The sequence below is a fragment of the Natrix helvetica genome (genome assembly GCF_964273705.1).
Source record: "Natrix helvetica genome assembly, chromosome: 1".
In the NCBI taxonomy this organism is placed as follows: Eukaryota; Metazoa; Chordata; class Lepidosauria; order Squamata; family Natricidae; genus Natrix; species Natrix helvetica.
The window spans coordinates 76,529,077-76,544,071 of NC_138548.1; the positions used below are offsets into that span (position 1 = coordinate 76,529,077).

Sequence of the window (14,995 nt, forward strand, 5' to 3'; positions counted from 1 at the left end):
GGACTATGAATGTCTGGAAATAAATTTTATAGCACACTGTCACTGTAAAAGATAAGAGGCTGATGATGCTGGTGTATGTTTCAGTGGTGAAACTCTGGATGTGTTCGCCCATGAAGATGCAGTCTATGGACTGTCCGTGAGTCCAGTTGATGATAATGTTTTTGCAAGCTCATCTGATGATGGTCGAGTTCTCATTTGGGATATCAGAGAATCTTCTCAAGGAGGTGAGAATTACATCTGCATGATTTTGAGAATTGATTTACTTCATTGGGCACGGAACAAATATGTCAATATATGGGGGGGGGGAGGGGAGACACAAAAATACCAGGGAAGACGAGACATGGCATCTCTTTCTATGATCTTTCTAAATTTTCCAAACAAAGGAAAATTTAGGCAAAACTGAAAAAAAATGTTTTCTTCTTTGAAAAGAACAAAATGATTTTAGGACAATTATTTAGGACAATTTTATTTACTCCAAATATGCAATATGAAGAAGTGAGAGCAAGTAAAGCAATTCTTTCCAATATATTTTATGGTTTGCTTCAGATAAGACTGAAAATAAATTAGGGTGGAATGTGGTGGGATAGGAATGCCTTTCAGAACATGTTGGAAGAGTGAGTATGCCAGAAGAATTCTGCACTCTTATGATCTTGGTATGATGTTCCTTCCACCATGATGAATCATGTCAGGAATAGCAAATACAGTTTCTGTCATTACCACAAAGAGGTTGGGAATCTCTCAGTGTTGGGAGCAACAACATTTTTTCTGTTAAAACAGAAAACCTAATTTTAATTTTGATAAGGAAAGAATTGCATGTATTTGAATATTCTTTAAAATGTTCACCTGGAAGGGTGTTAGTATTTTCCTCCTGTGGCTTCAGAAACTTGGTATCTATAACTTTAAATAGTAATGAAATGAGATGTGCCATCCCATGTTTTGTAGAACTTAATTTTTATGCTGTTCTTCAATTTCAAATATTTGCATAGTAGAACAAATTTGGTCTAATGGTTGACTCTGGACCAGAAACCTGGGAACCTGAGTTCTAGTCCTGCCTAGATAGGAAAACCAGATGATGACCTTGGGCCAGTTATATAGTCTCAGCATTAAGAAGAAGACAATGGAAAATGCTGCCTAGAAAACTACATGCAATTTTCCTTGTAGTCATCAGGAGTAATAAAAGCAAATCATGAAAGAGGAAGAGAAGGAGGAAGAGAAAGAAAAAAGAGCATAGCTCTTTGTGGCATAAAATGTATTTTAGTTGAAAATATAAACATCTGGGAAATAAAATGTTACCAAGCAATAAGAATGGGTGCCAAAAAGTTTTTCCAGAAGAGTATTTTAATAGCAGGGATTGTTTTTCCACCCACTTCACCTCTGAAGATGAGATCATTGAGGAAACATCTTACAAAAATAACATTGCAATATAGGCAAGTTCAAATAGGAGCTATAATTCTCAATATATCATCATGTGTAGTTATTTAAAACAGTTTTAAATTATCTTTATGCATTGGTTTTAAAAGCAATGTTTTTAATTATTAGTAGGGTCTTATAAATTATAATTGCTTAGCTAGCTATAAATGAGCATATTGAATTTTATCATTAAGACCAGATTTCAGAAATAAAAGGGGGAGCAGCATAGAAATATAAGGCAAAGTGCAGTGTGGCACTAAGATAAAATCTTTATTTCTTATCAGATTAGCTTTTTGTGTGAACATAGTCAAATTGATTTAGGAACCACATTCGGGTTTCTACCTTGCTAACTATCGCATTACATGTTTAGCAAATTTAAAAACAAGCTTAAAATGTAATTTTAATTAGTGAAGTTATTATAGACTTGTCTTTGTCATCTCGATATTAGTTTGTGGTCTAATTCCCATATAATTCTGATTCTCAAGAATTTTTAAGCAAGATCTGGGGAACAAGCCGTAATAATCTGACTCACATTAATGTTAAACCATAATGGAATAGAATGCAAACCACAGTAGACTGAAAACACATAAAGCTTATATTCACAGTAAAAGCAAATGTAAAAGACTTTAATAGTTAATAGAAGCATTCTGGAGTTGACATCCATTGGACATACTTGAGAGAAAAGACTTTGTTAATAGTGAGAAGAATTGAAGGAATGCAATGAAATGGAGAAATACAATGAAAAATATAAATATTTCCACAGAAGATCTTGATACCTGCCAATAGGAAGCATATTTTAAGATGTTGAAAGGGCAACCACTATTGTTGTGAATAGCATTTTACAAAATTATTAAAGTTATAATAGAAAGCATTGAAAATCCAATATTTTATTAAACTCATTTCAGTGCCATATTTTGATGCAATAATCCAATTTTAATTAGATGGTAAGTGAAGCTCTTGTAGAGTCCTTGGTGCTCTCGGAGCTTGGTTGCATGCTTACAGATGTTTCATTTCCCAACTTATAATATCATCAGTGAAGCTCCTTTAACAACTTTGTAAAATACCTTGCAGACTGAAGCATTGTTTTGTATATGCAAGTGAACACATACTTTGCAGAATTTAGGTAAAATAACTTGAAAATGCAGAAGAGTCAAATCTAAATTATTTGTTGCTATTGATCACTTTCAAGATTAAAAAGAGCCTATTTGTATTTGTTGGTAGGCATTAATGAAGAGATAATGGATATTTCTATAGAGATTAGTGTTTAATCATTTTTGTGGGAGTTATGGGAAGATAATTTAAACTCCAATATGACACCTCTGCCAGGACAACTTGAAATTAATTCTAAGACTTATTGGCAAATATAGACAAAGTTTATCTAGAAATCAATACTTTACATTGAAAATGTACCACCTTTAAAGCTGTATTTTTTTTAACAGAGCCCTTTTGCTTGGCAAATTATCCTTCTGCCTTTCATAGTGTGATGTTCAATCCAGTGGAGCCTAGATTACTGGCCACTGCCAACTCAAAAGAAGGTGTTGGGCTTTGGGATATTCGAAAACCTCAAAGGTAAAGAATAACATGCTTTCTTAGACATTGTTTAATGAAATTGGAAAGAGAAATCAAAGTGGAATTTATAATCTGATAAGAATTTGATTTATCCTTAAAATTTCCTTGGTAAAAGTTTCTCCATATAGCATATAATACATAGAAAAATGTTGTAGTGAGCATTCTTTCAATACTGATAAATAGGAACTCTTTATCCAGATTATTTAAACAAACTTTTAAGTTTGAAGTAAAAATACCTGGCTTTAAACGGGGAACTATCTGCTCAATCTATATTGCGTTTTCAGAGTTTCAAGAATGGATTATATTACTTGATTACTTAATTCCCTTCTAACCTCTACCAATATGGAAACAATAGGCCATTTATATTATTTCCTATATGTCATATTTACATTTTGTATAAAAATGCTGTTATATGATTGGTTGTTCCTGCTCCGATTTTTACTTCGCATGAAGCTTAATTGACTTAATGTGCATTTCTTATGTTTTTCAATTCATTTGATATCAGAACAGAAGGACCTACAGATTATCTAGCAGAATTGCCTACAATACTTAGAGCTTGCTAGAAGTACATCCTACCTTAGTTTTGAATGCTGCAAATGAAGAAGGTATCACTAGGCATTCTGTCATTTCATATTGGTGAAACATGTTATTTAAAACAAGTGTTCCACAATGCAGCATAGCATGAATAAATCTTATCTCTTCAAATTGCCTTGCATTTGTATCATTGAAATAGTTTGTGCAGCTGCATTGAAGACAGCATATATGTGCATGCATAACCGCATTCCTTTCTTTCTGGTACCTCCTTTGCTTTGCCATATAGTAAAAGTGGGGTGATGATAGTGATTGTAACTTTAGATACGCTCTTTCTTATCTTTTCCTGGATTTGCAATGCTATTGGATATATATGTCAAATAAAATTGTTGTTAAGTCTTGCTTCAAGCATATGTATGGTTGCAATTAAATTGGGCCTCTGAATGCCTCTTCTCTATTATGTCAATTGAGAATGGCCAAAAATTATTAGTTTTAACTAAAAACATATGGACTCATTTCCTCCTTCTCCACTTATATTTGTAAACTGTCAAGAAAGCATTGGCCATTATAGTGTTGAAAGAATGCCGAGTAATTGTTCACTCAGTTCTAGAAATCCAGATGATAACACCACACACAATTGTCTGTCTGTCTGTCTGTCTGTCTGTCTGTCTGTCTGTCTGTCTGTCTGTCTGTCTTATATGCCCCCAAATCTCAAAATGCATCTTTAAAATGCATTAAAGTCACTTAAAAGCTCTGTAATTGTAAGTGATTAATTGTGTGGAGCCATACAATTTAGTAGCATATTTGTGCATGTTTTTACCTCAGGTCAGTATTGGGCAGCTGATATTTGCATTCACTGTTGTAAGTACTATGGTGCAAAATTGTATCTTCCTGGGCAAAGTCTGTTGTGGTGAGTGAGGCAATGTCTTGCCATGTTATCTGGGATTCTTTTTTGGCCTGCAGATTCTGAAGAAATGGATGAAGTGCTCTCCAAGCTGTCCCAAATAGTATGTGAACTCAAATCATGCCCATTCTTGGCTCTTTAATCCTTAATTCTCCTAGATTTGGGAGGTAGTTAACACTTCTCTCTTGGAGGGATTGATGCCAACAGTTTTGACAGAGGGTCTTCTTAGATCTGACTATTTTTGACAATTATTGCACTATGTCTTAGAGTAGGAGTATCAAACTCATGGCCTGTGAGCTGGATGCGCGTCATGCACTGGCCACCCCCACCCCTGCTTTAGCAAAGGGGGAAAAAGTTGTGATACGTCACGTGATGACAATGTGTCATCGCAAGTTTGACACCCCTGTCTTAGAGAAAGTTATTGAGACTGTGGGAAGAACTGTGAAGCGTGCTAGAGGAAGTAGATTGTCTACACCCTTTCAAGTGAGGGTTTAGAACTGGCCATGGGATTTTTATAAATCCCCAGTTCTCCCATGTGAAATCTGGCCGGGGGTGGTATGTACCCCATAATCCAAATCTCTTCCGGACACCTGCAAGGAGTAGGAATTCGAGGCACTGTTCTGCAGTGGTTCAACAATTCCCCAGTAAGCACTTACAGTTAGGACTGGAGAGATGGGGAATTAAGAGATAAAATGAATAGTTTCTTTAAGATATTTAGTTTATTCTTTAAAACCTTGACACACATAAATACATTTGGGTTCTGGCCTCTCTACCTTTGAAATACAAATGTAACATGATGCTGTTTCATGAGAATGTATGAAACTATTATCATACTTGTCCATATCCCAGCTTCTGCATGATTTCTCTCAGAAGGTTTAGACAAAGCAATTATGGAACTTTTCAGCCAAAAAAAAGTTGTCTGAATATTCTGTGGTTAAATGATAAGGTAGTCTTTAAAGTATACTATGAATCTTGTTTGCTAGAAGATACTGGCTGTTACCCTTCAGAATTGCTAGAGTGTTTACATCACCTTATGACTTTTTGTCTGTTTCAGCTATCTTGGCAATGGTTTGAGATAAGATTGGATTCCAGCCATCATGTGACTTTTTGAAAGACTCCAGGAAATCATGCCATAAAGACCCCTTCTTTATAATTACTAATCATTGGGGAACATGTGTTCACAGACGACATAGCTTTAAACATTTCATTTTGCATTTGAAAAGAAAAAATAATTCATTTCATTAGGAATGGAAAATAAATACTCTAAAGCATATAAGCTTATTCATGCAGAAGACCTATGTCATCACTCAGTCAACATCAACTTGATGGCACATCCAGTAATCTAACAATATATAATAACATTATACCATTGCACTGTAACTTTCCATAAGGTTGTTTCTGTTCTTAACATCATTTATCAAATTACCTTGCAATATCCATCTCCCTTTTCTCACTTTTATTTTACATTAAAGCTTGGTGTTTGGAGAAATAATGGAAATATTACTATACAATACTATAATTTTTATATTTTCTCAGCTTGGCCAAGAACTACTTTTTTGCTCATTAGTTGTATTGCTATATGCATTCTTAGTGCAGTAATAAAAATACCACACTTTGTAATGATGGCAGGTTTTTTTCATTATGTATGATGACTTTTATATTCATGGACTTTAGACTAGATATTCTTTGTCCTTCTTTTCACCCAAAGGTTATTATGATTTCCTACATCCATAGACTAACATGTAGCTAATTTAGCTGCAACTGTGACTTGCCAAGCTATCCAGACTGAATAACATAATGAAAGCAACCGAAGACATTTCATGTCCCAATCTCTTTGCCCTTTGTTAGGGATGTTTTGTTTTTGTGAGCTTCGATAAACAATCCAGATGATGCCACTTGCCAAAAGAAGATAAGTTTTTATCTTTTTTCTTGGAAATGAAACCATTGATTCTTAAACATAAGATTTTTCATTTGTTCCCACAAGCTATTGTTGAAACCTATTTCGACATAACAAAGCTATTCTTGCATTTCAAATTATATTGTTTCACTTTTTTTTTTTAATTTACTGCCTGAATGCCCAATGACTTTTTAAGGCCTATTCTTTCTTCTCCAAAAGACTTTAAAGGACTTAAATTTGTATATCAATCAATCAAAATAGAGCTGGAAGGTACCTTGGAGGTCTTCTATGTAATAATGGCAATACAATTGTACCTTCCTCCAGTTTTTGTATAGCAATAGCCCAAGTGTATCTTTTTTATATCTGTGTAGCAGGTCACACTATAAATGTGTTTCCTGTTTCTACAAAGAAATTATTTTCTGCCCGGAGACAAGCCTTATACATGAAGCAGTTCAGTAGTGAAAACAACAATAACAATTAAGTAGTGTTGATTCATGTTTTTATTGAGAATAGTGCAAGGCTACTGGATTTGAGGTTTTTTTATTCTGCTCTGACCCTCAGCCGCAGTGCATTTTAATATGAAGAACTTTATGACCTAAACATCTTAAAAGTTTCCAGATACTGTATTCATGCAACCTTTGGTCCAAAACTAGGTTTTTTTCCCCAATTAAACTGAATGTGATAAATATGATAAGCACCAAAACAAAAAGCGGTATATTAACTTAGCAAACTAATTATCTTATTCCCAAACCTTCACTTTTTCTGTCTAAAAACTTACATTTTAAGATTTTTAAAGATTTTAAAATGTGTTTACATTTAAGGCAAAAATCTTAAATTTACTTCTTTGGGAGAGCGAGTCTTATTCAACACTGATTATCTTTGAAGAAACATGCATGGAAATGATTTCTTAGATCAAAACATTATTCATTTTTTACTAGAAGGAAACCCAGGTTAAATCAGTGCTTATTTTAAGCGGATGTGCACTGCAGCCAGAATCCCCAACCCCAGCTTTGCAGTCAGTAGAATAAATTAGTTAAAATCACCCTCCTCCCCTTGATTTCATGGGGATTTCTATGCTGTTAGACTCACCTGAAATAAAATTGTAAAAATATAACCAGTTACTTGAAATTTGTTCCAAATGTTTTTGCTAAAGTAATCCTTACTCAAATATCTTATTGGACAGGAAATCTGGCTACAGTACCCAAATTATGTTGTTACAAAACAGCACATCAGACACTCTGCCATCCTTGAACCCCAATGCTAATGATAGAGACCACCTTGGTGACAGCTGACTTTTGGCAGCTCATTTCAATTCATTTTTGTTTCCTGTTTCCTAGTTCCTTACTCCGGTATGGTGGGAATCTGTCACTTCAGAGTGCCATGAGTGTGAGATTTAACAGCAATGGAACGCAGCTGCTTGCTCTCAGGCGTCGGTTACCACCAGTCCTTTATGACATCCATTCCCGTCTGCCTGTCTTCCAGTTTGACAACCAGGGTTATTTTAACTCTTGTACCATGAAAAGCTGCTGTTTTGCAGGAGATCGTGATCAGGTAAGAGACATTAATTCCTAAAATCTAAGAATTATACAGAGAGGCATTTTAAGATATTTTAAGACTTCTTGAGAATATAGTGCAGAATACTTCCTTGTGTGTAAAATAATAAATCTAGATCAATATAGATAATATTTCGTGACATAGTTCTCACAACATGCTAAATCATATTGTGGTTAGTCATATACATAAGTGACTAGTAGTTAATGATAAACATCTTACTATTTATAATGTCAGCTTTGGAAGCCATATTAACATAACTGACTTGTTGAGGCTCTACTTTAAAGCTGCTGCAGATGCAGTGTTTCTCCTATTTTTTTCTCTTTTCTTTTCAGAACTGCTATAAAAAGTACACACACATAGAGAATATACCGTATTTTTCGGTCTATAAGATGCATTCCCCCCCCCCAAAAAAAGTGTGTGGAAATGTCTGTCCGTCTTATAGAGCGAATGTTGCCTAAGCCCCGCCCACCCACCGGCCCCCACCCTTCGGCCTCTGCTTCCCAGCAATTTGCTTCTTTGCAGCAGTCTGGTCAGCTTCAGCACAGCCCGATTTAGCACGAGCAGCTGATTGGCTGTTGGATCGGCCATCCAGAATACTGCTGATCAGCTGTTACAAACTCTGGGGATCGCTGCTGCCCATCGCCGCCACCACCTATCACTGCCTCTGCACATCCCATTTTCAGCTTCCGCACACACCATTTTTGGCCTCCGTGCATCCCATTTTCGGCCTGTTCCAGGTGGCAGGGATAGTCGGCAAGGTTTTCTTGGCAAGGTTTTTCAGAAGTGTTTGCCAGTCATCTTCTTTCTCCCGAGAGAAGATAACTGGCCCAAGGTCACCCACTGGTTTTTGGCTGTTTTCTTGCCATATGCAAATCAATTTAAACAATAAATTATTAAATACTAAGTATCATGGAGTATTTCTTAGATGAAAGAGAACCATAATGCCATTGCCTTATCATGTAATATGTGCATTCATAAAATTATTGTTATTATTACTAATGTTTAATTAGTAATATAGGAGAATTATATTGTGGAGAAAAAGGTTTTAAATACATTATTCCTTATAAAATATTATAATAGATATAGCTGTAGCTGTAGTGATAGATGATAGATAGATAGATAGATAGATAGATAGATAGATAGATAGATAGATGATACAAACATACATACATACATACATACATACATACATACATACATACATATTATAAAATATTTTTAAAGGATGATAAACTTGATATCTCTAAAAATATATAGCGAAAGATAGAAGAATAAAATTACAGGCATTTGTAAAACATAGACACAAAACCTCACAGGATTGTTGTTATGGGGAAATTAGGAGGAGGAAGGTGTGTTGGATGTGTTCCATTACTAATTTCTAAAAATAATAAAGGTAAGAAATAAAAATAATAATATGGAAAGTAAATTTTAGTTCTACTTGAATTATGCAGCAAAAAATAGTGACGTTCAGGAATGCCACATATCTGTAAGTCCCTGATCACAAAATTATCTGGTGGGTTACTTTTTCAAGCAAGGGTTAATATATGGTGTGTATGACTGGGTATTTTTATTTTGTTTTGCTTTGCTTTGCTTTGCTTTATCCGACTTGGGACATATCTCAGACATTACATCACCACCCAATCCCCTTTGTTGACTTTATTTTTGTACAGAACTTCAGGAATGCAGCAGTCATTGGGAGCATTCCCAGTTGAAATTCCTGAATTTCTGATGTGTGCTACATCCTGAAAAGCCATTTAAGATAGATGCCTGTTCCTACATTCCTTTTCCACAGAGGCCCTAGAAATAGTTGTGTCTAAAAGAATGTGTCTTATCATTTTGATACTTAAAAACAATCTATATTGCGCCTGTTAGATACTTGTTCTAACTACAGTGGTTTCCACCAAGGTCCTCTGTTCCGGCGGGAACAGAGGTTTAATCTAATTGGTCGAAGGGTCTGACAGCTCCCTATAAAAGGGTTGCTGTCAGACTCAACCTTCGCTGGATTGTTCTTACTTGTTGTACCTAATAAAGAGCTGTTGTTGCCTTTAGCCTTGTATGCCTTTCCATTACTCGATCTAACATTGGCGATGAAGGTGGGATTGGAAGAAAACTAGGCGAACCAAAAAGAGCATAGCAATCCAGCAAGTACATCCAGCCCAGAGCTCAGCGCAGCCTCGAGCAGCTATTTTTGAGCGGCAAACTCAAAACTCCCTCAGAACACAAAATGGCCATGCAGGCCCCACCGACTCCGTATGACCCAGTCACCGAGCACTGGGACTCATATATGCTGAGGTTCGACTGCTTCCTCAAAGCCAACAACCTCATGGGCCTTTCTGAAGGCCGCAAGCAGAACATGTTCCTCAGATATTGTGGCCGGGAAGTGTTCGAAACTGCGAAAGACCTCTCTGAACCAACGCCGCTACAATCGATCGCTTGGTCCATGCTCCAGCAGACGCTGAGGACCCACAACACCCCCAAGCCATCCAAGCACATTCACGGCACAAATTTAACATTCGGAATCAAATGGAAGGCGAATAGATCAATGAGTACGTTGCAGCGCTACGAAAGGCTGCAGCATACTGCGAGTTCCGAGACCTAAACGAACTTATTCTTGACCGCATCATATGCGGTGTGCGGGACATTAATTTACAGAGGAGGTTACTTGCCAAATTTAACCTCACTCTACAAATTGCCTTGAACGAAGCCAGGGCGTCCGAATCGGCCATCAAATCCACTGAAACTCTGCAGCGCAAAAGCGCTCCACAAGACGCGTGAAAGAGTACATGCGTACATTGCGAGGCTGCAGGGGCCGAGAGCGAGGAAGACGAGGAAGATGACAGCTGCGCAGTAGCTGTGCCCAGCCAGCGTGCAAATTCAAACCACATCTCCCACCTTGCGCTAGCTGCGGAGGACACCATGCCAGGTCGGCTTGCCATTTCTGCGACGCTACCTGCCAGCGCTGCAAGTGAAAGGGGCTCAGAGGGCGACAATAGAGTCATCTACCATACGTCAATCAGCCAAGTCCGCACCAGGCGGCCAAAAAAACTGAAGGTCACAGTCCTCATCGAGGACTCTCCATGTGAGATGGACATCGACACTGAGTCATCATTGACCATCATGCCATGGTCTACCCTCAAGCACGCTATCCCTGGCCTAAAGAAACAACATCTATGCACCCCTGACATCCGCCTTCACGATTACCAGGGGAACCGGGTCCCCATCGTGGGCCAAGGCACCTTCCAGGCCAAATTCAAGCATTTCAGCGGCCAACTCCCAGTGATGGTGGTCAGCAGCAATCTGCAGAGCCTCCTGGGGCTTGACTGGTTCGAAGCCCTGGGCCTAGACGTGACCGGTATCAACTCCACCAAAACCATCTTTAAGGAGTTCGAGGACGCCTTTGGCACCGGTCTGGGTAGGTATGGGGGGACTCCAATCTCCTTTAATTTAAACCCCAATATATCCCCCATAAGGCTAAAACCCAGGAGAGTACCTTTTGCGCTCCGCCCCAACATTGATATGGAAATTGACAAGCTCGTAGGCCAGGGAATCCTAGAGCCGGTTGATCACACATTCTGGGAGACCCCTATAGTGACACTTGTCAAATCTGACAGGTCTGTCCGCATCTGCACAGACTACAAATGCACAATCAATAAAGCGTTGCAACAAAGCACTTACCCTGTACCCATTGTATAGCATCTACTACATTCTTTAGGCCCGGAAAAATATTCCCTAAATTGGACATGGCGCAGGCATACCAACAACTGACTGTAGATGGCACTACGGCAGAGGCCCAAACCATTGTGACGCACAAGGGTGCATTCAAATGTCACCACCTGCAATTCGGTGTTAGTATTGCCCCAGAACTGTTCCAAAGCGTCATGGAACGGCTTTTGCAGGGGATTCCAGGAGTCGTCCCCTATTTCGATGACATCTTGGTATCAGCTGCAAATGAGGTGCAACTTTTCAAATGTTTGCGAACAGTTTTGACTAGAATTTGAGACAAAGGCCTCCGTCTCAAAAAAGAGAAATGCCATATTAACGTGCCAAGGGTTGAATTCTTAGGGTACCTAATCGACAGCTCTGGGATTCACCTGACCACCCAAAAAATTCAAGCAATCCAGGACGCCCCTACACCTCGCAATCAAACCGAGCTGCAGGCTTTCCTCATGCTCCTTAATTTCTACGGCATCTTTCTTAAACAGAAAGCCACCGTTGCTGAGCCCTTACACCGTCTCCTGGCAAAGAACGTGAAGTGGTCCTCGGGCAGAGCTGAGGCTGCCTCATTGCCACAGTAAAAAGACTCCTGTCAGAGGACACTTTTCTAGTATAGTACAGCCAGACCTTGCCATTGATGCTGATCTGTGACGCTTCTCTGTTCGATGTCGGCACCATCCTCAGTCACCGCATGCCCAATGGAACTGAGGCTCCCATAGCCTTTTACTCTAGGAACTTGTCTGCTGCCGAGCGGAACTTCAGCCAGCTGGACCGTGAGGCTTTGGCTGCAGTGGTAAAGAGGTTCCATGAATACCTTTATGGCCGTGATTTCAAACTAATTACAGACCACAAACCGCTACTGGGCTTACTGGCTGGGGACCGACCTACCCCAGTGTCATTATCACCGTGGATGACCAGATGGACCATCTTCCTAGTTGCCTACTCCTACCGTCTCATCCATCGACCAGGCGCCACTTTGGGGCACACCGACGCTTTGAGCCGCTGCCTGCTGCCTGAACTTCTTGCTGACCCTACCCCCGAGACGCCAGTCCTCCTCATTGACTGCCTTGAGACTAGTCCTGCCACGTCCAGTGACGTTGCCCATCATTCTGCAAAGGACTCCACCATCAAACAAATTTTGAACTGGGTGTGGAGGGGGTGGCCCAACAGGCCTGTTGGGGCTGATTTCAAAATGTATTTTAGCAAGCGTGATGAGTTAGCGGTTGTTAATGGCTGTTTACTGGGGGGGGGGGGACTGGGTCATTGTTCCACCCGAACTGTGCATTTTGATACTTAAAAATAATCTATATAGTGCCTGTTAGATACTTGCTTCAACCATAGTGGTTTCCACCAAGGTCCTCTGTTCTGGCGGGAACAGAGGTTTAATCTCATTGGTCAAAGGTCTGACAGCTCCCTATAAAAGGGTTGCTGTCAGACTCAACCTTCGCTGGATTGTTTTTACTTGTTGTACCTAATAAAGAGCTGTTGTTGTCTTTAGCCTTGTGTGCCTTTCCATTACCCGATCTAACCGTGCCTAATGAAGATTTAGTCAGCATGTGTGTATATGTGATTCCCCCCATTTCCTGCCATGTTAACATTTTCTTGAAAAATGCTGAAATTTCTCTGTGTTGACAGTGGAGGGCAGCAATGGACTATTAGTATACATTGGAAAGATATATTAGTAATTTACAATTAATATTTTATTTAATGGGAAAATGTAGTGCCTATAATGAACAGTTATGTATAATAGTATATGGATTTGGATGTATTATTATTTCTAATATTGATGAACTTTATAAGGTTGAAATAGTTTCCTAGGGGTCCTAGGACTTATTACTTAATTTTTTATTTTATTTATTTAGAAATGGTTAAGTACAAAAATTGTTAGCCCTGATTCTTTAGAGGGAAGAAAAATAATGAAAATACTATTTCTTATCATTTAGCTATATCTCTAAATTCATGAATTAAAACTGAGAAGCTGATTAAAGGAAAAACTGGATGTAGTAAGGTTATTGAAAGGCCATGAAAATGACCAAATTGAGGACACTTTGCTGATTATTGTGCTAGTTGAGTTAGAAATTGCAACGATTAAGGGTCCTTAATAATAGAGATGTCAGTGTACTTCAGTGGTTAAAAAACTACTAAAAAACTTCAGTGGTTATAAAACTATATATACTAGGAAATCTAATCAGAGGCCTGGACAGAATCGATGACTTGACTTAAGTCACTATTTTACTTCGGTTTTAGCTTTCATTTAGCTTAGCTGTCAATCTTGGATGCACTGTAGCTCTGATACCCACATTCTTCAAGCAGAAGTTCCATATTTTAAAGGTGCCATGTGTTCATTTGTTGCCTTAATAATAATAATAATAAATTTGAATTTATTAGCCGCTCCCTCTCCACACAGGACTCGGGGCGGCGTACAAAAAAATATATATATAAAACATAAAAACATATGTGCAAACACATAAACATCCAAATACACACATATACAAAGACATACATGCACGGAGGAGGTAACAAATTACATCACATTAGGAATGTTAAAAATCAGCCATTAACATACCCCATTAATAATAACACAATTTAAAATTCAAAAGGACTGTCAGGAGGAATAAGAAAAAATTACGTTTTTTGTTTGTTTTACGGCCTTGTTTAATCTATCCTTTGCTGTCCAGATGACAAGGTCACAGAATCTGAACTGTCTCTTTTCTTGTAAGCTGGCCATCAGGAACTCTTAAATAGAAAGTGCTAAAATGGTTCCTGTTTTGGATGCAGATTTACCTAATTCCTGACTTCCTTATTTGCTTCTGTTATTTTCTGGCATAACTTCTGGATGCAGAGTCTAAATCTGTTAGTTACCTCATTCAGGCCAGCAAGTCTGCATAGTTGGCCTTTTTAACATTTGTAATATCTGTTCTCCTCCCTGCCTATCAAAGCTCAGAGGAAGAAAAGGCTTCTAAATCAGCTCTAGTGTCCTAAAAATATTCTACTTTTCTTTTTGTTATAGCTCAGATTTTTATATACATTGACTTTCTTTCTGGTGAATGGAAGATTTATCTCTGCAGATTGGAGCTCAAGGTTAATATATTGAAATGTCCTTTGAATTTGGCACTGAAATGGTTTACTTGTATTCTCTTTAATCTAGTGATATACAAATACCTTTTGTTATAGAAAAATTGATCACACAAGAATGTATTGTTGAAGGTACATCCTTTGCCTCCCATTGTAGAAGAGCATATCTCTGAACAAATAGCAAATATAGTCGAGGACTTTGGTAAATCCTAAATTCTTGTAAGATACATGCCTGTGTGGTAGCATTCATCCCCATATTGTGAGCAGCTATATTGGACAGAAGTTAGAATTAGAATTGTTGTCCTTATTTTACTAGCCAGAATGGTATGCTTGAGCTTGTT

General features: G+C 38.2%; 1 protein-coding gene across 1 annotated transcript in view; it reads left to right on the forward strand.

Moving 5' to 3' along the window:
- Positions 1-14,995, forward strand: part of DCAF5 (DDB1 and CUL4 associated factor 5) — a 43,515-nt gene that overhangs the window by 13,264 nt on the left and 15,256 nt on the right. The window contains exons 4-6 of the mRNA XM_081939716.1: positions 85-224; positions 2,850-2,979; positions 7,649-7,862. Of these exons, the coding sequence (XP_081795842.1) occupies positions 85-224; positions 2,850-2,979; positions 7,649-7,862 (484 nt within the window). The remainder of the gene's footprint in view (positions 1-84; positions 225-2,849; positions 2,980-7,648; positions 7,863-14,995) is intronic.